This window comes from Nuphar pumila, chromosome 3, assembly GCF_984573655.1.
Source record: "Nuphar pumila chromosome 3, dmNupPumi1.hap1.1, whole genome shotgun sequence".
Lineage (NCBI taxonomy): Eukaryota > Viridiplantae > Streptophyta > Magnoliopsida > Nymphaeales > Nymphaeaceae > Nuphar > Nuphar pumila.
In genome coordinates, this window is record NC_143251.1 from 5,837,519 (window position 1) to 5,863,558 (window position 26,040).

Genomic DNA, 26,040 nt, shown 5'->3' on the forward strand with positions numbered 1-26,040 from the left:
TTGGCCAGCAAGAAAATGGCTAGAAGACCAAAATGAAAAAAAGAAAGAAAAATAAAATAGACATTTTCCACCAAATAAACTATGAACGGTGCTATCCACCATGGATGGCACTTTCAGCAATTTAACGACCATTGGATGGCATTAAAATGGCCAACATAAAAAAAAAAAAAAAAAAATCCATCTCTTTTCTGGCAATGAATCGCCGAATAGCTATCAACACGACACCATCTGATGAGAAAGGCACAGTTCGACCCACTTATGAGCAACATCCGACCCTATGCTGGCAAAACGGTGCTCGGTCAGTTATATTTAGGGATGGCAGTGGGGCGGGGCGGGGCGGGGCGGGGCGGGGCGGGGCGGGGGACAAGGTTTCCACCCCCGCCCCGCCTCAAAATTTTATCCTCCACCCCCGCCCCGCCTCCGCGGCGGGGATGGATTTTATCCTCCACCCCCGCCTTCATCCCCGTTTCATGTCCTCCACCCCCGCCCCGTCCCCGTCCCCGCCCCGTCCCCGTCCCCGCCCCGCCCCGCCCCCGCCCCGTCCCGACCCTGTCCCCGACCCCGCGGGATGAGCGTGCTCGTCACCGGCGCCGCTGGCTTTGTCGGCACCCACGTCTCGCTCGCCCTCCGGAAGCGCGGTGACGGTGTCGTCGGCCTCGACAACTTCAACGACTACTACGACCCCTCGCTCAAGAAGGCCCGCCGTCGAATCCTCGGCGACCACGGCGTCTTCGTCATCGCCGGCGACATCAACGACGCCCGGCTCCTGGCCAAGCTCTTCGACCTCGTCGCCTTCACCCACGTGATGCACCTCGCCGCCCAGGCCGGAGTCCGGTACGCTATCGAGAACCCGGCGTCCTACGTGCACAGTAACGTCGCCCGGCTCCAGGGTTAGGAAATTAGGGAAGGGAGTTAGGGTTAGTAAACAGTTCATCTGAGTTGGGGGCGGGGATGGGGCGGGGCCGGGACGGGGATGGGCCGGGGGCGGGGCGGGGATGGGCCGGGGCGGGGCCGGGGCGGGGATGGGGCGGGGCGGGGGAACGTGCCAGTCCATCCCCGCCTCCACCCCCGGACGGGGATGGATTTTAACCTTCATCCCCGCCTCCATCCCCGTTTCATACCCTTCATCCCCGGTCCAAACGGGGCGAGGCGGGGCGGGGCCCCGCTTTCCCCCGGTCCACTGCCATCCCTAGTTATATTGAAAAAATGAAAAAATGAGGGACTAGGGAGATTAGAGGGTGGCATGAAGGATGGGGGCACAAAGTAGCCTCACAAACCCTGCCCCACCCAAGCTTATCAAAACCAGGTCCTGAAGAGGATTGAATCCAAACACTATGAAACTTGGTTTTGTGGACGAAAACCAAGTTTATGACTAAAACCTCGTTTTTAACAAGGTTATGGGCACCATTTAAATGTGGCAGAAAAAAAAGATGAAACAGGAAAGACTAATTTATGTTCAAAACTGTCAGTCATAGTAACACTTCAAATATTTCTATATATCTGGAAACTTTGGTTAATTCAAATTCCATAAGTGATACTAGTAGTGGATAGTGACCTTGTTTGTGCGGGTATACATTCCAAAAAGATGTAAATTTGTCTCAATCTCAAGCCTAAGACTCAAGTGAAAGAGGACTGCCAGGTCCTCGAATTTCATATTACACTATGCAGGCAAAGTTTTCCATGAAGATTCCAACTGCATAAGACTGTCGAGACATTGTTAGGAGATTCCTCAAAAGATTAGAGTTGAGTTGGCAGACTCAATTGCTTTTGCCACGTCCTTGAGGATTATGACCAAGGACATCACATGAATCAAACCTGATGATACTGGAGTGAATCATGATTCCTTTGAGCGGAATGTCTGATTGGCAAGCCCTGGGCTATGAAATGAGCGTTGGAACTACAGTCCAAAGACCAAACCCAAAAGAGCCACTTCAGGCCTCCATCCTAAGCTCCCAACAGTAAACTGATTGATAGGCACAAGAAGCATTGGAAATTGCCCCCTTAAATTCATACAAGAAATCAGGGGTATCAGAGAAATTACAAACAAGAATTGGCTTCATTGATGAATGTCTTTTCTCCTGCATATGCAACGAAGATCATAGCAGGGTAAAAGACAAGAATGAATTTCAACAACTCGAACATACAAGACAGATGACATCTGGAATAAGGAATAACCATGATTGAACATCATGACGCATAGCGTACTGAAGTTCTCTTCCTCTTGAATCCCCACTCACTGATTACACCCTTATTATTCTTTTTTTCACTTCCAAGATAGCCTTGACAGTTTAAAGAACCGCAGCAGCATTTGATATTGTGTCCAAAGTGAACAAACCTATACTCAGATACAAAACCAACTACTTAGCTTTCTCAATATCAAAAGGTTACAATCATTGAAAAAACAAGCAAACATATACACAAAATTTGCAATAGAGCTGCCTCTATTAACCAAAGTTACATTTACCTGCCTAAAGTTTCAATTTTATCGCATCACAGAACTGCTACACCTTTATGGAAACACCTCAAACAGGCGCTTCAGTTAGTGTCTATTCACTTTAGATGGAGAAAACATCAAGTTAGAAGTAAGATTAATTATTTCTTATATCTTAAACCTTGTTCTTCTAGAGTTGACGAGAGGATTTCATTCATGTGCTCTACCAGCTGAGCGATCCTGAACGTCTCCACTCATGAACAGCAGAGAGGGAGACAATGGTTGGAGTTGGACACTGATAACATGTTTATTGACATGTAAAATATGAAGATTATGAAGTCTAATCTAACTACATAACATCTTATAGGCATAACATATATAACACAATCATATTAAGGATAGAAACATTGTTCCATGTTTCCTTTTCTATTTAGCCCTTTTTCTATCTGTAGTTGCAATTGCATAGAAATACTTATTGCCTAGGTCAGCTAGCCACTAGGCTCAGGGCCAACACCTATATGCTACTTAGCACTTTGGAGTACATTTGCTGAGAGCAAGGGGAATTTCTGTCCAACATATACTGTCTAATGACTCTAACCTCATTCATAGTGTTCTATATTGCTGTTGCAGTTAAGGCATCATGTTACTTTACCATAAACAAAAGTTGTATACGCACTTGTATTAAGCTTATGCCACTAAACTAGCCAGTCAACTCCCCACATGAATGGCATTCATGCCTACCCCACATGGTTGACAAGGCATAAGTCAAGAGTGCAAGTTCCCCCCTTCCATGTATTAGATCAAGAAAAAAATTCTTCACAAATAAGAAATGATATCCTATCCAGCTATCTTGTGTTAAAATTCAATCACAACTACATTCCGATTTTTTTCCAGTCCTTCCCAATATAAGGATTTCAAAATGAAATTCATCCTTTTACATGCTTCCAGCAGCAAGGAGAGCCCCACCATCACCTTAACTTTGAACTTTTAATTTTTCTAGGATCAATAACATGCAAAAATTTAGCAAGAAAATATTGCTTTATATGGACAGCAATAAACAACATTTAATTTGGAGGGAAGACTCAAGTTTTCCTTTTCCCTTTTTGCTTTCTAGCATAGAATAACAACACATATCAGACTTCCACCCTACTGCTTGAAAATGGTTTAGCTCCACATCATAGTCAACAATATATTTGTCTCAGCTGTTTCTTGACGAGGGTTGTCTTGAGATATTTTAGAAGTGGTTTTTGCTCAGAAAAATCACAGCATTTTTAATAATCCAAAGATGTAAAGAATAATACAAAATGTAAGAATAAAAAAATTAGTATATTTTTCCTATGGGAATATAAAGAACAGTCAGAAAAGTTTTTCAATATAAAAGAGACCAAGAATCAGAAAAATATCTACTTAAAATGTACGTAATAAGAATGTGTTTAAAAAATATTGTGATATTATCAATGATATCACAACATTAACACAATGTTTATAACTTTGTATTATGGCTACATTTTAAGAATATCATGATATTTTCAGTTTTATCACTGTAAAAGAATGTTGCTAATATTGCAATATTTTCAAAATATCAGAAATAGTGGTGGCTATGCTCCATATAGAGCTAAAAGAATTTCCACCCGGCTTAATATCCTGAATCTAAAAATTCTCCTTCAGATCAAAACCATTGCGTTCCTGATATTTTTCCACAGCTCCTGTTCGCACAAGCTAAATTGGCAGAGTAATCCTTTCACTCTCAATGACCTATTATTAGGATGTTAAAACCAAGTGTCTCATTTAATCTAATATAAAGTACATGATTTGCATACAACAATCTTTATTGAGATGAATTAAGAGATTAAATTACCCACCTAATTAGAGAGAAAAATAAATCTCAACCATAAAATTGGATGTCATAAATGAAGAGATATTTTGAGCTAAAAATATCATTTATCTCATATGAGACTGCGAGCTAAGTCAACACTATACACAAGCCTAAAACAAGGAATTACTAGATCAAATCAAGCCTATATAACTCTTAAGACTATAGAGAAGTGAAAGACAAAGTACTGCAAGCAGAAAGACAAGGAACCAATTCAAAGATAGCACATCAAACTCCACTACTCCACCATGAATTGTAAATAGCAACGTGGCATCAGAGACTCATTTCCTTTCAAGGGCCAAGCATAAGGAAAGAATGCTTCAAGTACCATCTACTAGTTAGACAGCTAGATCTAACAAACAGAAGATTCCTCCAAGAAAGACCTATTATGCAGTAAAATATAAGACGCCAAAGTTCAGGAATAAGGATGAAGCAAAAACAAACAAATATAGAATAGATAATATGTCTATTCCTAAGCAAACCAATTAAGAAATATTCTCAAATACCTATAGTCATATGTTAGTGGTTCCCCAACTTGAATATCCTTGGAAGCAAACACACCTACACGTGTTTCACCATCAACTTGCCTATGGAAAATTAAGGCAGAAACGAGTCAAAGCAGTGTCCACGGAATTACATGTGCTAACATGCAGGATAGAGTACCGAGGAAAAGTGGCTGGGTAAGATAAAGAATAAGTTGAAAAGGAAAGAAACACAAACCATTTCTCTAATTTGCAATTAGGATCACAGCCATGATTCAAGAATCGAGAGGCATTTCCCTTGAAAGTAGCATCAATTATGAAATCCTTACGAATTTCACACATGTAAAAATTCTTATCTCCACTATATTTCATATCCCAAAGCCTTGCTTCACATAAGGCATCATCAATAACTGAAACATCAAAGAAGATTCCAAACAAATCAATAAATATACTTAGAAAAATAGGCATCAAATAAGAAACAAGAGACAGAATGATCTAAAAGTGAAGTACAAGAAACTTTCAAGGTTTGCACTCAGAATTTATAATAAATTACATGAGTTCAGCAAGAATCAGGCAAAAAAATGAGCTCAAACATGCTTGAAAATATAACATAGTTAAGCCAGCAGTTGAGAAAACGTCATGCTCAAAATCAGGAGTGTTGATGGGTCGGATACCTGGGAAGGGTATCTTACCCAAAACAAGATTTTCGGGTTTGGTAAAAATAAGAGAAACCCAAACAAAAAAAATGGTTGGATATGGGATCTCCTTTCCAAACCTGACCAGTTTTGGGTCTGGATACATGGAATGTATATAGAAGCCAGGTCAGATACCTAGCAAATATAACCTATTTTGAAGTATGGGTCAGGTATCCAATCTAATCCGTGTTATACGCTCATTAAAAATGATAAACAGTGAAGCATGAAATAAGGTCTTTAGTTTGGAAACAATACAAAGCACCCATTAAACCACTGTATTGTTGTGAATCTTGTGATTGTATAACAAATTTTACAAATAACTGTCAGGCAAATCTTGCATCAACTCAACCAACCCAACTTGGTGATGAGTTATAAGAAGGTATGGGAATTGAATACAGAAATGTGGTTGGGTGTGGGATCTCTCATATTTGACCCAACAAGTACCCAACGATATGTTATTTGATCTGATTCAGATACACTGAAATGAGCTGGATACCTGGCCCGATGTCAGCCCTATTCAAAATACTAAGAGCAGATTCGGCAGTCCATTTGCAACTTCATGTAGGATATTTGACCAATTATTCATCCCCATCATGATGTAGTGTGCCAAGCATTTCATACCATTATATTATTATATATAAACAATTCGATCAATCTTCCAAAATCCCAACCATATTTTTAGCAAAATCCCTAGCATTCCTATCCCTATTCCAGTATGGTAGTATCATAACATCAACCTGCTAAAATTCATCTTTCCATCAAACTTTCCTCTATTGGTGGTAGGTGCTAACCAAAGTGAACCACCACACACCACTATCATTACTGCCAGATATTGATGTCTTCACTTACACATCTTATAAACCACATTCATTACCCTGGCTCAAAATGTATACCTTCATGGCACCAGATGTGCAACAGCAAACAAGATGTTAAGTTCAAAATAAGAGGAAATGCTAGCCATATCCTTAGGACCTAAAGTTTAGGTTTCGTTAGAAATACAATGAACTAAGGTTACACAACATTGTGCTGCACATATAGAAAATTAGAAACTTAATATAACAATAGTTATCTGTATGCATGAACTTGGAGAACCAAATTTAGAATAAGCAAGTTTCCATCCTTTTCCAAAATCGCAGTGACTTGTTTAGAGCTCCAAGCAACCACGAATTAGCCGAAGCAAGGAGATCATCCCTGCAGAACGATCAAGTTGAAGGAAGTCGATCATATAGCAAAGAGCCACGGTAAGTAGTATACCACTCTCTCCTTTTCCTGTTTTCTTTTTCCCCTTTCTCACCTTATTCACTCTGATTTTGTTTTATTACGATCTTGCTTTCCTTTTTCTTTTTTCTTTTTTTATTATTGTTTCTACAAAAGCATACTTGTAGTATCGTTTTGCCTATAGCAAATAGAGATCTACATGTATTATGCAACATCAAACGGAATCTTTAGATTCCGACAGCCTAAATCCTTAATTATAAATTTTCTCCAGCTTTAGATCTCTTATTTTTTTACCTTATATTTCTCTGTTATTTCTGCAATTCGTGGTATTAGTGTCATCTGTCGCATGTTATGTACATTGCATCTAATAATGTGGTGGTGTTAAACTGAGGCTCCAAACGCAAAGGGGTCATACTGCAGGTTTGTTTGAATTTGGATGTTGCGTCTTGTTTTCGTGTCTTGAATTTCTGGATCGTGTGAACTTTTCTTTATTTTTTTTTTTACTCGCTATTTCTGAAGCTCAGCATTTATATCTGGCTCAATATGAATCATCCGTGTGATTTAATTCCCATTTTGCTACAACCTTCGTCCTTCGCGTTGGACACCTAAATACCGTTGTGAAGATCCCTCCTGGCTCCTTCAAACCTGTAATTTCTGGGCCAAATAAATGCAACGATGTCAAGTTGCTCAGCAGTTTGTGATATCGAAACTTTTAAAGTACAATCCATAGCAGGTAGAAATGAAAGGGCTACAGGGCCAAAGATCGATCCGAGAGATCAAAGCACTGTGATTGGGGATAAGTGTTTAAGATTGCTCTGCTACTGTATGGTATATAGTCATTTGGTAAGAGTTAATTTATAATTATAGGAAACAAGGTATATAAGTCATTTCATCTCACAGGAAACACTTAGCTGAAGGTTTTGAGTTGTGCAAAGATCAATTTGAATTTGTATTCAATACCATATTCATCATCCCAACCATTGTCATAAAATAGCCATAGTTGAAGGAAATCGATTCAACCCTCGATCATCAGGAAGCAATCAGATGTAAATTCCTGATTATGTGACTTCTCTAGTCTCATAACATCTCAGTATTCTCGTAATTTTTCCAATTTTTTTGGTTTTTGTGTTATTTTCCATTTTTTGCATTTTTTAGAATAAAGTCCTAAAAGTTTTACGAGAAGACAAAGATTAAAACTATTTTTTGTGTTTTTGCAAAAATATTTACAAAAAGGAATTTTTCTGAGAATTAAAAGCTATTTTGAGAAAATTTCTTCAGAATTGCTTTGATTTTTATAGATTTTGACACACATTTATAGCTTGATTTTCTGAGTTTTCATTACCTATTCATACATGATTTCCCATCTGTAGGCTAATTTTCTTTTTTTTTCATGCTCATTTCGGTTTCAAGATTTGCATTGGGCCCTCGATGCCTTTTCTTTTCTTTTGCTGACACGATCGGAACCGATGATGCTTCACCATAGCATCATTGATTCATTTGGGTTTTCAAATCTCTGAGTTTATTTTGATTCTTATTTTTAGTATCCACCGAGTTCATCAACTCTCTAAGAGTTGGTGCTCGTGCCATTCATGTCCCTCCATAGTAATTTTTGAAACGTAAAACACAAATGCCACCAAGAATGCAACATAAATCTCAAAAATAACCATATAGTGTGCATCAACCCATTGGCATTGTTCCTGTTGTCCAGAAAAGAGGTGGAAAAGAAAAAAGAAAAGATTCCAAATTTTGATGGTAATGGCTTAATGTTGATCAAGCAATCTAAGTTAGCGTGTCTTAACACTCAGTTGATGACAAGATCTGCTAAACTTGGCGAGCAAGGATCTCCTAGTCACATTAAACAGCCCACTATAAGTAATTCCAAGTAAATCAATTAGAAGTGATGAACTAAAATCTAAAATATCTTTATGATATAGCCCCAAAAGACACTGATTTCCTGGAATTTTTCAATTTAAAGACTTGTATTGTCTGCATTTCCAAAAAATACCAACTATAGAAAAGGGTATTTCGGCACCAAAAAGAGAACTGCCAAAATTAACTACATCATGTAACACTTGAGTATAATAATCAGCTGGCATTCTTGGAATATTTGTGCTCATTAGAAATATCTTATTGTTATTAATCAAGATCACATAATTTAGCATGTAATGTTATCAGTATTTAGCACCCCATCCAGCAGTCATTCAATAGGCTGGACATGATTACCCCAAACTTTTTCCATGCTTCTCTCCTTTCTTCCATGGTTTACATGGCATCAGAGCCTCCTTACTCCACATGAGCATGCACTTTGATCATAAGCAGACCCAATCCTTATTTGTTTTTCAAAACAAAACTTGAACTTAGGTACTGATATAATCCTTCCACCATAAACGTTCTTTGTCCAAACAAATTTTGTAAGTCCTTTTCTTCAATTTTTGCTCTCTTTTTTTCTTTTCTCTATTACATGAAAATATGGATTTTGTAACATCTAAAAATAAAAGTGAAATGTAGAAATTTGTATGGCTAACCATGGTTAAATGAAGGTAACTAAAGTTAGTGATATAAATATTACATTCACCAACTTGATACATCAACTAAACACATTGAAAAATCATAACCCACAAAGAAGTTAAAGTTTAATCAAACTGTCTTAACACTCTTGATCAAGCAATGCTCTTGCACAAAAACAAAATCATTCAAATAGGATAGGGTAGAGAACAAGTATACCTTCTCCAATATATTCTATCACAAACTCCCCTTTCTTAATAGGCTCAGCAGTCTCCACCCCCCACCCGCAAAATTGAGTCTACAAAAGAAATCTTTTGGTTTTAGTCATTCTGCAAGAACCAAATACAAAAGACATACTATACCGGCCAGAAGTATAAACTAGTATTAGACATAGTTAGAGTTGGAGAACAGCTGACAAACTGCATATGATAATCTCCCGGTACAACACTTAGATGCTTTATAGGGTCATTTTCTTAAAAACGAAAAAAAAGCAAAAGAAAAAGTTCAATCAATCTCATTGGCAGGGTAAAAAATGTGGTAGCCTTTTAGAATATATGTAGCATGTAGTCTTAACTCTTAAGTGTCAATAATGCTTAACTTGTTTCACCCCTTCTATAGTTCCAACAATATTAGGCATTATGAGAATATAAAAACCTTAGACTATTGAGAAATAAATAATATTTAGAGAACATCTAATCTAACATGAAAAATTAATAATTTAATGTGATGGATTCAAGGCCGATAATAAGCAATAATCAATTTCTCTATACTACAAGCTATGTCACATGGATACGGGAATACAGCCATTTATATAAAATTTCCAATACAACAACAACAACTACGCCTTCATCCCAAAACAATTGGGGTCAGCAATATGAACCAAAAAAGAAATTCATTTTGGGTCTTCCACATGCATCCTTTTCCTCCAATCATTTCTATCCAATGCCATGTCCTCGGTGAGGTTCAAAGCATTCATATCCTTTCCTATCATCTCCATCCAAGTCTTCCTAGGCCTACCCCGACCTCTTTTAACTAATATATTTTCCCATTTCTCTAACCTTCTAACTGGAGCATCATTAGAACTTCGCCGAATATGTCCAAACCACCGTAAACGATTCTCTCGCATCATATTTTCAATGGGTGCAACACCTACCTTCTTACGTATCTCCTCGTTCCGAATCTTATCTTTTATTGTATTTTCACACATCCATCTAAGCATACGCATCTCAACTACACTCATTTTTTGAATATGATGTCTCTTGGCAGCCCAACATTCCGTAGCATATAGTAAAGTGGGTCTAATAGTCGTCCTATAAAACTTTCCCTTCAACCGCAATGGCATTCTACAATCGCACAACACTCCAGTTGCACTTTTCCATTTCATCCACCCAACCTTTATCCTATGATTTACATCTCCATCAATTTCTCCATACTTTTGAATGATGGATCCCAAATATTTGAAATAATCATTCACCCGTATTTCTTGTTCACCAAGCCATTTATATGAAATTTCCAATATGACTTGAATATAAAGAGCTAATGAACGGCAGTCAATATGTATCACCCATGTGACATAGACATAAGACTATGAATAGTGTTAAGTGAGATCAATAATACAAACCTTTATTGAAATCAAGAGTAACTAACACCAGAGAGCATTGCAATCTAAGTCACACGGACTCGACTATAAGGTCGACGCACCCGTGTCGACACGCCCCGACACGGGTGCGGACACGGACACAGGGCAGACACGGTCAACCAAGTGTCAGACTCGGTCAAAGCATCGGGGCCAAGTCCGTCAACATTTTGAACTCGATCAACTTTGACCGAGTCTATTTTGTCCATTTTTTAGGGCAAAACACATATAAAAACTAAAAAAAATCAATATATATATATAGCCATGTCCCCTACTGGGCACAACTTTGACCGAGTCTTATTATTGTTATATATATATATATATAGCCGTGTCCTCGTGTCCAAAAATTTTGAAATTGCTGAGCACCCGTGTCGCACCGGTACCCGCACCCATGTGACATAGATTGCAATACTAATTAGACTGACAACACCTAATAAAATAAGCATCAACACAATAATTCAAAAATTCAGAGCATGGTGCTTCATGGGCATGACAAATGTCGTTTCCCTAACTTCATTGATGATTTTTCTTGATCTTGATCCTTTATTTTGTAGTGACTTAGTTTTTCTTATTTTCAAAATTTCTTGGCATTTAATGTCAATTTTCAATTTGGATTTTATTACTTAATGGTGGTTAATCAAGCTTATAACTAGCAATTACACGTTTAAGATGACAAGCATGCTTTATTGCTTTAGATTGTGAATTTTGAATATGCACAAACCAACACCCACTATTTTTTTTTATTTATTTATATCATCGTCATCATAATTATCATCAATCCTTATTATTGGAACTACACACATACCTGCTCTCATTCTACAAAACCTCCATGTTGTGTCAAGCATGTGTTATGTTCCATGATAATGGCTGTGTCTCTATGTGGCAGGGTCCAACCGTTGGGGCTCTAACAAAAAGAGAGGAAAAAGGTCTAGCTACACACATTTCCTATTAGCTAATCAACTGTATTGTGTTCATCAACAACCACACAAACAATACTAACATGATGGATGTTTCACCCTGCTTCCCTCCTAACCATCCATAAACACCCCCACTTGCCATGCAATCATCCTCTAATAAGCTCATAAGTTGCCTGGCTACAAGTTTTCACTATAGCATCTCAAATTGTCTGTCACCTGGTTGATCTTGTAATGAAGTGGATTGAATCTGATACACATGCAAGAACATGTAAGAACACACTTTCAATCAAGTGGAATGCTCGATTGAATCACCGAACCAACCCCACAAGGATCTAGCAAAATTAATATTGTATATAATCTCTCAAGAGAGTGACACAAAAATTCAAAGCCTTCAAGGCCAATTTATAGAACAAGAGGGGGTTGTTGGGGCAGCCCAATGTGTCTGTTGTGCTGCTCCCAACGGTTAGAATTCTGACTGTTGGGAGCAGCTCTAATTGTCATATTGGAGCTGCTCCCAATGACCCAAAAAGTAACTTTAAAAAATACAAAAAAGAATGAAAGAAAATAAAAAATAAAAAGGGTTGTCAGTCCCTATTGGGCTGATGCCTATTACACTGAAAGTACCAAAATACCCTTGATGGGTATTTCGGTTTACAGCATATGTATATGTATATATATATATATATATATATATATATGCATATCAAAACAACATAATTTAACACCCCCCCCCTTCAAACTCATGGTACAACCACCGAGAGTTTGCCAAGTAGGAAGTGGAATCTGTGAGATGGTAGCGCTTTGGCGAAGAAGTCTCCGAGTTGGAATTCTGATGGAGCATAAGATAGTTTGATAGTCTTTCGTAGGAACTTTTCACGAACGTAGTGGCAATCCATCTCAATGTGTTTCGTTCTCTCATGAAATGTATGATTGTTTGCAATGTAAACAACGCTCTTGTTGTCACAACATAATTTCGAAGGTTCTGCAGTACGAACCCCCAAATCTTTGAAAAGTTATCTCAGCCAAACTAACTCCGATATAGTGGTTGTCATGGCCCTATACTCAGCTTGAGTAGAGGAGAGCGACACCTTCTGTTGTTTTTTGCATCGCCATGAGATTAGAGAATCACCTACAAAAACACATAGACCAGTGGTTGAGCGTCTATCTATGACATTCTCTCCTTAATCAGAGTCAGAATATGGAATGACTTCTAGTGAGGAAGCAGACGATAAAAACAAGCCAAGGTTAATCGATTTTTTAATATATCTAACAATTCTCATTACAGCACTCATATGCACTTAAGTGGGAGCATGCTGAAATTGACTAGCAGAATGAATAACATGAGATATATCAGGACGAAAAATGGAAAGATAAGACAAAGCCACAATCATTTGTCTGTAAGGCGTTAAATCTTGCAAGGGCTCTTCATCATCTATCTTCATTTTGGCATTTATAACATTCGGAGTATCAACCAATTTTTCATCCGAGAGTAATGCTCTTTCAATGATCTTCGCTGCATATTTGGTCTATGACAAAAAGTAACCACGATTTGAGTACGCAACTTTTATTCCAAAAAAATATCGTAAAAAACCAAGATCTGTCATATCAAAGTTGGCTTTAAGCACATCTTTGATATGGTTAACTCTCTGCTTATAATCTCCAGTGATTATCATATCGTCTACGTACAGTAGTAGAATCACATTTCCTATATTAAAAGACTTAACAAAAAATGCAGTATCAGTAAAATAAGATTTAAAATGAAGTTGTGTCATCACATCACTGAACCTATCATACCAAGCTTTTGGAGCTTGCTTTAGACCATAAAAGGCCTTATGTAATCGGAGAGTTTTTTCATGTGCTAAAGACAAACCAGAAGGAGGATTCATGTATACTTCTTCATCAAGGTTGTCATTTAAAAAAGTATTCTTACCGTCCATTTGAAATATGGGTCATTTCCTAATTGATGTTATAGCAATGAGAGTTCTAACAATAGTCATGCGAGCAACTGGGGCAAATGTCTTATCATAGTCAATCGCATATTCTTGACTGTATCCCTTGGCTACTAACCTAGCCTTATATCTTTTTAATGTTTCACCGTACTTGGGTTTTACCTTGTAAACCCATCAACATCCTATAGTGTTTCTTACTTTAGGTAATGTTTGAATCTCCTAAGTTTTTGTCTTTTCTAATGCTTCCAACTCATCATTCATGGCCTTTATCCATTCATGCTAGTGTTTAGTCTCATGATATGATTGAAGTTCAGAATACGAGTGAATGGCCGTTAGGCAGGATCTAAACTTAGATTGAAAGGAATCATATGATACAAATCTACTAGGAGCTTTCGAAATTCTTATGAATTTTCTAAGGTTGGAAGAATTTTCTTCTTGGTATTGGGAGTATCTTTCTGAAGCACTTTGTGGGTGATCTTCAGTACGACGAGCATAAGTTTGTAAATTATCGTGAGGTGGGTCCACATTGTCAAGACTCCTACTCATATTCTCATTTGCCTCATGAATGTTTTGACTCTCATGAATACATTCATTCTTGTCATTGACTAGGTCAAATAGAAACAAAAAATCACAATTATCTTGGATAATATCTTTGGTAAACTCGCTTTCATTTTCAAGAAACGTCACATTTCTAAAAACACATAACTTGTTTATTTTAATGTCATAACACCTATATCCTTTTTGGTTTTCGGCATAGCTCAAAAACACACAAGGAATGGCTTTGGGGAAAAGTTTATCATTTTTGTTGGTAACAACAAAGCATTTGCTCTCAAAAACCCTCAATCTTTTATAATCGAGAGACATTTTACAAAGTTTTTCAATAAGAGAAATGTTTTCAATATTTTTTTGAAGGCATCCTATTTATCGAGTAGACTGCCGTAAGGGCAGCTTCAGTCCAAAAAAATTTTGAAACATTTTTAGATACTAGAAGAGTTCTAATGGTTTCAATAATGTGTATATGCTTTCTTTCGGCAAGACCATTTTGTTGAAGGATATAGGGACATGATTTTTTATGAACAATCTCATTTGTATCAAGATAATTTTTAAATTCTCTTGACACAAATTCGCCCACAGAATCAGTTCTAAAAATTTGGATATTGTTAAATTGATTTTGTATATAATTATGATTTTTTTAAAACAATCAAATACTTCTGATTTGTGTTTTAAAAAGAATATCCAAGAGTGTCTACTAAAATCGTCTACAAACACAACATAGTAAGAAACGCCTCCTTTGGATATGACTGGTGCAAGTCCTCATACATCCGAATGCACAAGTTCAAACGAATTCTTAGTTATAAGATGTCTTGTTCCAAAAGGTAAAGACTTCATTTTGCCAAAAATGCAATCTTCACATACAAAATTTTTCCTTTTACAATTTGAAAGAAATGAAAATAATTATAATTTGGTCACACTAGGATGTCCTAGTCTTTTGTACCAAATTCTTATCTTTCTTTTCTACAAAATTACAAAAAGATTGTGTTGGCAATTCAAGATTGTTCATAACATAGAGATCTCTTCTATGGCTTTGCCCAATCGGCTTCCCGGACTGGAGATCCTGTATTAGACAATCATTAGATAAGAAAACAATTTTGCAACCATAATCCGCAATTTGAAAAAACGATAAGAGGTTTAAATTTAATGTTGGTACTACTCTAATATTCGGTATGTGAAATATAGGTGTTTTTCGATAAATGCCAAAACTTTTGATTTTTAAAGAGGTGTCATCGACAGTAGAAACACAAGAATCATTTGAGTTAAACTTTCATTTGGACAATATAGACTCATTATGGGTCATACAAAATGAAACACCGGAATCTAAGATCCAAGAGGTCTTACCATGGTTGTCACTTATCGATACGGCCGCTCCCGAATAAGAGGAAGATTAAGCTTTTAAACATAGGTTGTAATGCTTTCATCAATTGAGTCAAGGATAGCGAACCGATGCATTTGGAGTCGTCTACTTTACTTCTTCTTTCTTTTGGGACAAAAAGGTTTGATGTGTCCCGGTTCATAGCAATGATAGCAAAAAAAAAATCACATTTCTTTGACTCATGATCGCCCCTCTTTTCATAATTGTTAGGGTTTCTTCCATTCTCATTTCTTACAAAATGAGGTGGTTTATAACTCTTCGTATGGTTTTCGGGCTTTGACATAGCAAGCACGGATTCTTCATCCTTAAAAGTGGATGGCCTTTTCAACCTATTCGCTTCCATAATTAATTCTTCAAGTGTCTCAACTATGGAAGGAACCCCTCCTTTATGAAGAAGAGCGGACTTAGTTCCTTCAAATTCGGGCCTAAGCCCATTTATGAATTTATAAAAATATTCCGCTTTGATTTGATTTTCACGGAGCTCAACATCTTGTGGGCAATATCACTTTGACTCAAGAAAAGTCAATTCATCCCAAAGGAGAGAGAGAGCATTGTAGTACTATCTTATGCTCATCTCTCCTTGAATCATGGTTCTTACTTTATTTTGGACATTACATGTATGTGCAATATCCTTAAGACTATACATGTCTTTAAGGTATTTCCAAACATCACTAGTGAAGTCAAACTTCGTCAAACTAGAACATTTGTGAATGTCCACACTATTGATGAGTCATCCAATAATTTTGGAGTGACTCATCCTCCATTCTTTCCATCTTTTCTCATATTTGGAAACGACTTTAGTAGCCATTTCCTCTCCTTGAAGCGCAATTTATTTTCCATTCTCCAACTTTGTAAGGATGAGTTTAGGCTCCTTGTCGATGCCGTCAATCAACCCCCAAAGCCCTTTTTCCCGTATCTTATGTTTAACTATGGATGCCCACATCACATAGTTGGTGTCATTTAGGTGTATGGGAACGAAGACAATCACTTCCCTTTCATTCTCCATATGCAACAAGCGAGAATAGAAAAAAAACAATAGAAGATGGGGAAGAGTGAAAGAGAGAAGAAAGTGATACAAGGCCTTTTTTGAGATAGTCCGCTTCCCGATGTGACTCCAAGAATTTTCCCAAGTCCAAGATCCTCCTTTTGGTCACGACCTTCTTTCTAACAAGCGTCTTTTTGGAACACCAAAGCTCTGATACCAAAGTGGATTGAATCCGATACACATGCAAGAACATGTAAGAACACACTTTCAATCAAGTGGAATGCTCGATTGAATCACCGAACCAACCCCACAAGGATCTAGCAAAATTAATATTGTATATAATCTCTCAAGAGAGTGACACAAAAATTCAAAGCCTTCAAGGCCAATTTATAGAACAAGAGGGGGTTGTTGGGGCAGCCCAATGTGTCTGTTGTGCTGCTCCCAACGGTTAGAATTCTGACTGTTGGGAGCAGCTCTAATTGTCATATTGGAGCTGCTCCCAATGACCCAAAAAGTAACTTTAAAAAATACAAAAAAGAATGAAAGAAAATAAAAAATAAAAAGGGGATAAAAAAGGGTTGTCAGTCCCTATTGGGCTGATGCCTATTACACTGAAAGTACCGAAATAGCCTTGATGGGTATTTCGGTTTACAGCATATGTATATGTATACATATATACATATACATATATATGCATATCAAAACAACATAATTTAACAGATCCATAGCAATTCCATATCTTTTGTACATTCATTTGCCACCAAGACACCTTTTTATTCCATCCCTTGAACTTTTCCATCACCTGTTCAGCAATATGGTAGAAAAGGATTGTGCATCTAATAACATCATAAAAAACAACTAGACGCCTTAGTTCAACTAGTCCTTCCCCTCTGAGATGAAAAACAAATAATGTAGTCAAGGTCCAGTTACACTTGAATATGTGATCCATAGTAGTTAAATACAAATCCATGTGACCATATCATGAATCTTGGGAACCAACCACCAATCTCCATTCATGATCATAGAGAATCTTGGCAAAATGAAGGAAATTTGTAAGGTCCAGGCTTGCAATGGGATGGCACTGAAAGCTGTATCTAGGAAGATGGCAAACTATCACCACTTGGAAATATAAATTGTTGAGTTGTTAAGAGATGTATATGTTTTTTATAGTTGGTGTGCTACCCCCTTCTATATACATATTATTATTCTACAGGGATATTCTTGTACATTTTTATGAGATGTAAAGTCAATGAATTTTGTCTTTTAGTGAGAAAGGGAGACACGCCTCCTATATAGGGTTGTATCTCCTTTTGAGGGTAAATGAAGTCTCTAGTTTTCCCTCTTCTTTGTGCTACTTCTCCATTGATAAACATGCGGAACTCTGAGTTTGTATATAAATAAACAATACATAATTGCGCTTTCAAGTGCCCACAATGTGTTGTCACATGCTAGAGTATAAAAAAAATCTTGAAAAACTCCTCAGTAGTAAAAATTTCACCTAGGGGCCTATGTGACCAAGGTGTAGGCCGAGTGCCTAGGTGCCTAGGAAAGTGTCTAGGTGGGGTACACCTACAATGATAGATTTATATACAGTGTTTAAAACATGGATATTGTTTATATTGTGTTTTTCTAATATTAATATTTTTCAAATTTTTTCCTTGTTTATATGGATTTTATATTTTTTTTCTTTAGACTGTTGCATATTTTTGGGTCTCTAGGTGACACCCAATTTCATATCAGGAGATGCCTAAGCTCTAGGGGGCAACACATAGGCGGTGCCTAGCACATTTGACAAATAAAAGAAATTTCTCTATACGATTTTTGGTTTGGCATCATTTGATTGGTGATTTGATCATTAGATAGCTTGTAATCATCGATTTCACTACTCCAAAAGTCTAAACTAAAGTGATGACTGCACCCAAATACGTGTCTAAACTTTTCTAATGAGGATACGAAAAAAAATGAAATATGCAGCAGTACAACCATCCCAAACCAACCTCGCATGATTTTTTAAATTATAGACTAGGTCCCTCAAGCACATTTTTGACAAGAAAAGTTCTACAGTCTCCAATTTAATAGTTAGTGTGTTTTCAAAAGAAATGGGTTTTGGATCAAGAATAATAGATAAGTATCCAGTATAGCCTATGTCACATGGGTGCGGGTGCGGCATATATATATATATATATATATATATATATATATATATATATATATATATATATATATATATATAGTCCAAAAGTTGGACATAAATGACCCTGGGTGCGTTGACCGCATCCAGGGTAGGTTGACCGCACCGGGTGCCGTACCCGCATGTGCACCTGCGTCGCATCCACGCGGGTGCAGCACCTAGTTGGCCGAGTCCCTGTGACATAGAGTATAGCATATTAGAAAGGTTCATTTAGATCAACAATATTTTCAAATAGCATTACAATATTAATTAAGTTGAGCACATCCTCTTAAACAATAAAATTGATCTCAAACTTTAATTCACAAAAAACATCAAAACTTAAACATCAAGTTGCAGAATACCATGGAAATTTGACAACTGAACATGTATTGCTTATAGGCAAGAAACCATCAAATAAAGACAGAAAGTACAGTATCATATAAAATACAAACATTGGTTTCTCACATACTAGCTAATCTCTATGAAGCATAACTTGAATCAATAACTAGTTCAAAAAATATTTTACATAAACGACTTTCTCATGTGTATGATCATGTCTGCAAATTATTTGTAATAAGTCTATAATTGGTTGCCCATGTAATGCTTGTTGACAACAAACACAGACACATGCCTATGCTGACAAGCACAAACATATGTACTGATAAATGTTGCAATAATTGAGAGCTACTACCACACTAAACCATACCTTAACAATTTTAACTTTTTTCTCTTTTCGGAATGGTCTGTTTTTGCATTTCTCTGTACAATAGCATTTCTTTGAGCAGCTAATAGATTGAACCCTACAAAATCATTCATGTAAGATGAGAATCTTTGTGGCTACACATTTAGAAGGCTAAAATGATAAAATCATATTTTGCAAATATGAATTGATTCCATGAATGATCTAGCAAACATCACACGTTAAAACATGAACAAAATAATTTATTTGTCCATAGGAGATACCGCCTACAGTAAAGGACAAACATTGATTCCAAATGACATGCTTATGTGTTTTGTTCACCATGCATCCTAGATATAGTAATCACAAAAATGTGAAAAACTGTCACAGGGACTCTTCAACTAGGTGCCGCACCCGCACCCGATGCGGTCAACCTGACCCTGAGTGCAGTCAATACACCCAGGGTCATTTATGTCCAACTTTTGGAATATATATATATATATATATATATATATATATATATATATATAATTTTTTATATTTTTGCCGCACCCTGCACCCATGTGACATAGGTGGAAAACAATGTAAATCAGCCTTATAAACAGCAGCAAAACCAAACAGATCTTTACAACAGATGCAGGGACAGCTTGGAACAATAGTATACAAAGAAAGCTACACTTTCTTTCGAAAAAAAGAAAAAGGAATAGAATGCTACACTTACACTCTGATGTTAAACCTAAACCATGGGTAAAAGAAGACAACTCCATACCAGAACATTCAGTTCAATGTTTTTGAAGGGAAAATGCTTAAACCAGAAAAACAGCATTAAATTGTTCCCTCCCTTATAAAGAATAATGCAATCATCAGTTCACATGGAAACAAGATGAAGTAAAATAGTAATAACAAAATTTCCCCTGGCAAAACAAGTCAATGAACTCTAAAGAATATAATGCATCTAATTGGCATGAATCACAAGAAAAGCATATATCAAGGCATAGAAGGTATGCCCCTTAGAGAAGGAAAAATCAAATCTCAACAAAAAAAATCTTTAGCATTGATATCACTATTTCTTCCCATCATAAACAAGAAACTCATTATCAACCTGTAGACGCCCACATTTTGGCCCATTTTAACCATGAAAAGTTTATCATATGGACCAATCCCATGTTGCCAAGTCATTCTGCAAGGCAATCAAACCAGTTTTAGACTTTAAATCTAAACCTATTCTAAAGGAGCCTGTTTTCACTTATACTGCAATTTTGATCCGACTGCAATTTTGATCCATAAATTTGAAGTTGACATTGCATTTGTGCATTGCAGCTAATAACATATACAATTTGCTAAGATGAAAAGCAGATATAACTATGACAGCGCTGCAACATTTAAGCTTCCTCATACGCATACAACCAACAAAATACTACAACAGCACAACAATTATGTGCATTGGCAAAGAGACCAAGGTATTCCTCACAAATATTGATATGAAGAAAGATCAATTAACATAAGGAACAAAATACACAAGTGATCTTTTATAAATGATTGGGTAACTGACACACCTGCATTCACAGTCGTCTGCACATGATGAGTTAGCATCACAGCTAGTGCATCCAGTGCCAAAATCAGCAGTATCGCGCTTCTTTTTGATCAAGTACACATCTATTCTCAAGTTAAGGGCAGATTATGACCTCAATGATGAAGACATTGATAGGACATCGTTAACTTAGCATTCTCTTAAAGTCATACAGATGGAATTCATCTTTCCATTTGAAAATGCAGCAATCAAGTTGCATGTTGCAGACATGACATAGCAAATACACTTCAACAAATTGCTTCAAATGAGAGAGAGAGAGAGAGGAAGACTAGTTGTAGGATACTACGTCTAATATGTACATAAGGAGCAGGCCCTAATTCATTATTTGCTGTATCAATGTGTGTCATATCAACCCTAAATTCCTCCTCAACATATGGTAGTGGTAAACGATGAAAAACCTCCTGCATTGATGAAAGTAGATCATCAAATTACTACAGCAACTGCCAAATATAAGAACTGTATCATTATATGCAATATTTTTAACCAAGAAGAACAAGATATATATATATATATATATATATATATATATATATATATATATATATCAAAACATCATAAAGAATCGTATGTAAACCAAGAGAAATAAGGGAGAGGGCTAGAGGTTGGAAGACAAATCAAAACAATGGCATGTGGCATGGTTGCAGACACTAATGAACTGCTGATTGAAGAGGCAAAAAGAAAATGCAGTTGTAAGTAACCACAAGAAAGTAATGACTCAGATTCTGATGATTAAAAATAGTTGGAGGAATGTGGAGAAAAAGATAAGCTGATAATCTATGTATCATCATAATTCAAAAGATGGCGAGAGTAAATACAAACGCAAACCTCAATATCATTTGTGGGATCTTCATGCTGTACATCCAATATATAGCATTCCTGTCAGACAACCTAATCAATGGAAAATAAGAATGTAGTAATGAAATCCCAAAGATGTTCTAAAAATCATGCATCAAATGAGAAGTTTTCACTGGTGAAGAATTTGCTCAACGAACCAGGTTGATTATCTTAATGATGAAACAAAAAAGCAACATGCACAAGAACAGAAGCTGTAAAAACTATACTAAGACAGCTCCAAAATTGGTGGAAATGAAATGATATCTTCAATGAAATATGGCATCAGGAGACCATTTTCAATGTAAACCCTCTTAAATACAGCCGGATGCAGCTTACAACATGATTGATACATGGGTCTCATGGTATCACCTATATCTTTCATGGCAGAGACCACAAGATGCTGCAATGTCACTCACAGGCCGTGTGAACAGGATTGCACCATCAGAATCCCATCATGTCAGAAGTACATCTGAACCATTAAACCCCAAGTCAGACCATGCATGCACGCATGTATGCACATTCCATGATCATGTTCCCGTTTTCTTTCCCTTTTTCCAAACATTGTGTTCTTCTTTTGTGTCTATAAAAAATATTAACTTGAGGTTAAAAGAATTCAAATGGAAAGTTTCCATGAGATGAAATTTCTTGCTACAAAAATAAAAAAAGGATAAGGAGACAAACAAAGTACACAAATTGATGAGAAGGAATGATAAGCAAATAGCACTGCTGGTGAAGGAAGGAAGAGGTTGACCTTCTTTTGCAATCTCCAGTCAGAAGGATGTCTCCAACAAATAGCTCTCCCTGGTTTATTTTTTGGGAGTATTATAGCCTCTGGCCAAGGAGAACAATTAGAGTGAGCTGCCACTGTACACAGCAGACAACGCCAATACCCTTTTTGCTTGCACAGGAAGCAGGACTGTTTAGAAAATCAGAGCAATATGTTAGCCTTCAAGCACAAGCAACAAGTCATAATGCATTTCTATTAGGTTTCAAAGAGTGACAAATTAGATGTACGCCATACTTTGAATTTTTACAGTCACCATGGTTTCAGTATTAGCTTCAGTGTGAGCACAATGACCTTTCCCAAATCCAATCCTAAAAGCATACTAGCAAGATTTCACGTTAGAAATTGATGTTCACTCATCATATCTTCTATAAATGTGATTCAAAATAATGACTACCTGAAAATTATAACCAGATTATATTTATGCATGGTTGTGGATTATGAAGGATTTTAAACACTGAACACCAATTTTTCATAATTTATATCAACCCAAAGCAAGAAACATAGAGTGGGGCAATGATGGCATGCAACACAGTAAAAACACAATTGAGTCAATATAAGCTCTATGAAGAAACAGCTAATCCAGCTTAACCTGATTGTTGGTTTCCCAAAATCTTCTATGTACACGTGCAATTTCCAGGCTGATGAATAATTCAAGAGCCTGAACTGCCTGGAGGTCATAAAAAATCAGAACCCATCAAATTAAAGTGATACAACCAAACCTCTCCAATCCATCAGCATTCCTCCAAGTTTACAAGACCATGTGCCTATTCTTAGGAGGGGAAAAAAAAGGGAGAGAGAGAGAGGTAACAGATGAAAAATGAGAATGATGCCTAGATCTACTAGAACAAGCGATTCTGCAAAACCAATTGAACCATGGAACATCCATTCAACGTACAACATTTTTAAGTAAGTTGTAGAAACCCCATGAATCTGTGACCACCTAAAAGTTCAATTTAATTCATAGCATGCATGAGACACCTGAGATGGATCTCAGGGTGAAGGAAGCTTTCCATCATATCTGCGCAGGCACATGAGAGAGTTCTTCTATTTTACTTATACGAGCAAAACTACTTTGCAGAAAGTTGAGTCATGACTCAAAAAGAGTGTAAAACAAACGATAGCCATCTGATGAACATAAATTAAGCAGAAAATGCATAAACTCAAAAAGAATTAACAAAAAATCACACGGCTCCGTGATGATTTTTCATCCTGAGTATGACATGCTTCATCATAGCCTAAACAATATAACAGCTACAAGGCAATAAAAATGGCCAATCATGATCTCAAAGCTAGTTCAATAGTGAAGTATTTACATGTTGTGGACACTTGAAGTCTTTTGAAGCAGAAAATCCAAGTCCCTTTTTAGCACAGGTTTTGTGATAGGCTTGCCCACAACCACGAACAGAACAGAGCACACCCATCCCAGAAGCAATAGATGTATTACATATGCGACATTCGACCTGCAATTGGGATAACAAAACAAAGTAGAAAGAAGTTTAAGATCGTGTATGGCAACAATGATAGCACACGGTCGCATTTAGTGTAACAAACGTAAAATAGGAGTAAGTTGGGTGACATAAGAAATCAACAAATGGAGTTCAAATGCTTATAATGGTTAAATACACTGCCAAGAGAGTAGCGTTGCAACAACTGTAGCAAGTAAACACCATTAAACTAAGAGAATCTGAGCATGAATAAGAATGCAGTTGCAACTATTTATATCTCACCAAAACAACAACTATATACATAAAATAGAAGATCTAGCACACACACGTTTGTATGCATGTGCAATTTTCCGTAAGCGAGCCTCTAAGAAGCCCACATACACTTGCTCGTTGTATTGCGTCAGTCTCGTATTCCCTAGAAGACTTCAAAAGCAAGCTTCCTCTAGCGAATTGGCCAAGTCGATCCGGCTCGAGAATCCCATTAAAAATCCAAGACAACCAATCATTAGATTGTATTCCAAACACAACTCGATGCACTTCCAATGAAATACACCCCGTTTATCACCCCTCTCAATCACCAGTCGCATTTAAATCCGATCAGTGACTAAAATGCCTGGCAAATAGCTAAATCGTTCTAAACCACAATCCAACAGCTGTACAACGGCGAAGAACAACAAAGATAAACATGTATCAGCGTATTTTCAGACGGCAAAAAACGGTTCAAATCACGTAAAGAAACACGAATCGGGCAGTGCATAACCACGCAATCAAAAGAAAAAAACAAGTGAATTACCATCCGCGGAGCGTGAACCAGGAAAGGAAGGCGGCACTCGTCTTCCGCCGCCCCTGACTCCACCTTCTTCATGAACCAGGCCCTCACGTGCTCCTCCAACGACCTCCCCGCAGAATTCCTTCCCGCCCTGCCAAGACAAGCACGGCGGCCATTCGCCGCCGCAACGCCGCCGTTCCCAGACCATCCGTCGCCGCCCTCAAAAACCCCAGCCATGGAACCCGACGCTAGGGTTTTGGAGTCAGCCACGCCGTTGGCAAGGAGAGCCTTCTCCGGTTGGGGAGCATCAGGGCAAGCAAGAGAAGAGGCCTGGTCCTTGACGACTGGCTCCTCCGGAGGGGCGCCGGAAGGGCCACATAAGGAGCCGAGATCCGGCATGGCTCGGCGGGATCGGGGAGGAAAGGGATTAGGGTTTCGGGAGGAGCATCGGTAGTCCGGGAGTGTGGGCGGGGTAGATAGAAAAGGGAGGAGGGGTTGGGGGAAATGAAACGAGGGGAGGGCGGGAAAGAGAAAAGGGGATCGGGACGCGGGATTTTTTTGTCCGGCTATGGACAGCGAGCGGGTGTGGGTTTTTGAAACAGTCCCCCCCCCCCCCCCCCCCCCCACCCCCCTCCCCCCACAACACCCTTGGTGGGGCCCCGAGACCAACTTGTCTTACGTGGTCGGTTCCGGACAGTTGGTTCTCTCCTCGAGTTTGACGGCTCAGATCTTTGGGACGTCGCCGCGCTCTCAATCGTGTCAGTCCGATGCAGGGTTTTGTGGTTCCCTGGGTCGACCCGAATTTCTTCCCTGAACCAACCACTGCTCCTTACCGTCTGTGGGCCCCAGGAAAACCCAGGTTGGATCCGGACAAAGTCTTACCCTTATCATTCCTCGCCCACCATCTTTATCTTTACTTGCTTGCCCGTGATTTGGTGGGTAGGTATCATTGTACATTAAATTTATATGGGCTTTTGCTTCCGTGCCTTCGTGGGCACTATACTCTTTAGTAGGTTCATTAATTTTCAAACATTAATTTGTAGGCCTAACAGCACATTTGTGATGGTCATGGTGTTTTTTTAGTGGGAAAAACGCGCATTAATTTAGTATCTCTTTGTGAGCCAGCCGTGGGAGCAACATGAGA

General features: G+C 37.8%; 1 protein-coding gene across 1 annotated transcript; it reads right to left on the minus strand.

Annotated features, from left to right (window-relative positions):
- Nucleotides 1–1,986: 1,986 nt before the first annotated feature.
- Nucleotides 1,987–25,383, minus strand: LOC149841750 (histone-lysine N-methyltransferase ASHR3-like). The gene is made up of 11 exons (XM_090001148.1): nucleotides 24,921–25,383; nucleotides 23,996–24,142; nucleotides 22,647–22,811; nucleotides 21,887–21,937; nucleotides 21,345–21,462; nucleotides 21,027–21,126; nucleotides 19,498–19,591; nucleotides 9,424–9,502; nucleotides 5,025–5,196; nucleotides 4,811–4,891; nucleotides 1,987–2,335 (listed from the first exon to the last, which is right to left on the minus strand). Exons 1-11 carry the CDS (start codon nucleotides 25,293–25,295, stop codon nucleotides 2,188–2,190), a joined length of 1,530 nt encoding a protein of 509 aa, XP_089857274.1. The 5' UTR covers nucleotides 25,296–25,383; the 3' UTR covers nucleotides 1,987–2,187.
- Between the last annotated feature and the right edge of the window lie 657 nt (nucleotides 25,384–26,040).

Excerpts from the sequence above, each read along its gene's own strand:
- LOC149841750 (XM_090001148.1), bottom strand. The coding sequence starts at position 25,295 with ATGCCGGATCTCGGCTCCTTATGTGGCCCTTCCGGCGCCCCTCCGGAG. Across the intron at positions 5,197-9,423 it reads GATAGAATATATTGGAGAAG|TTATTGATGATGCCTTATGT; the intron begins GTATACTTGTTC and ends TTGATGTTTCAG. Across the intron at positions 2,336-4,810 it reads CCACTAACATATGACTATAG|GTTTGTTCACTTTGGACACA; the intron begins GTATTTGAGAAT and ends ATCTGAGTATAG.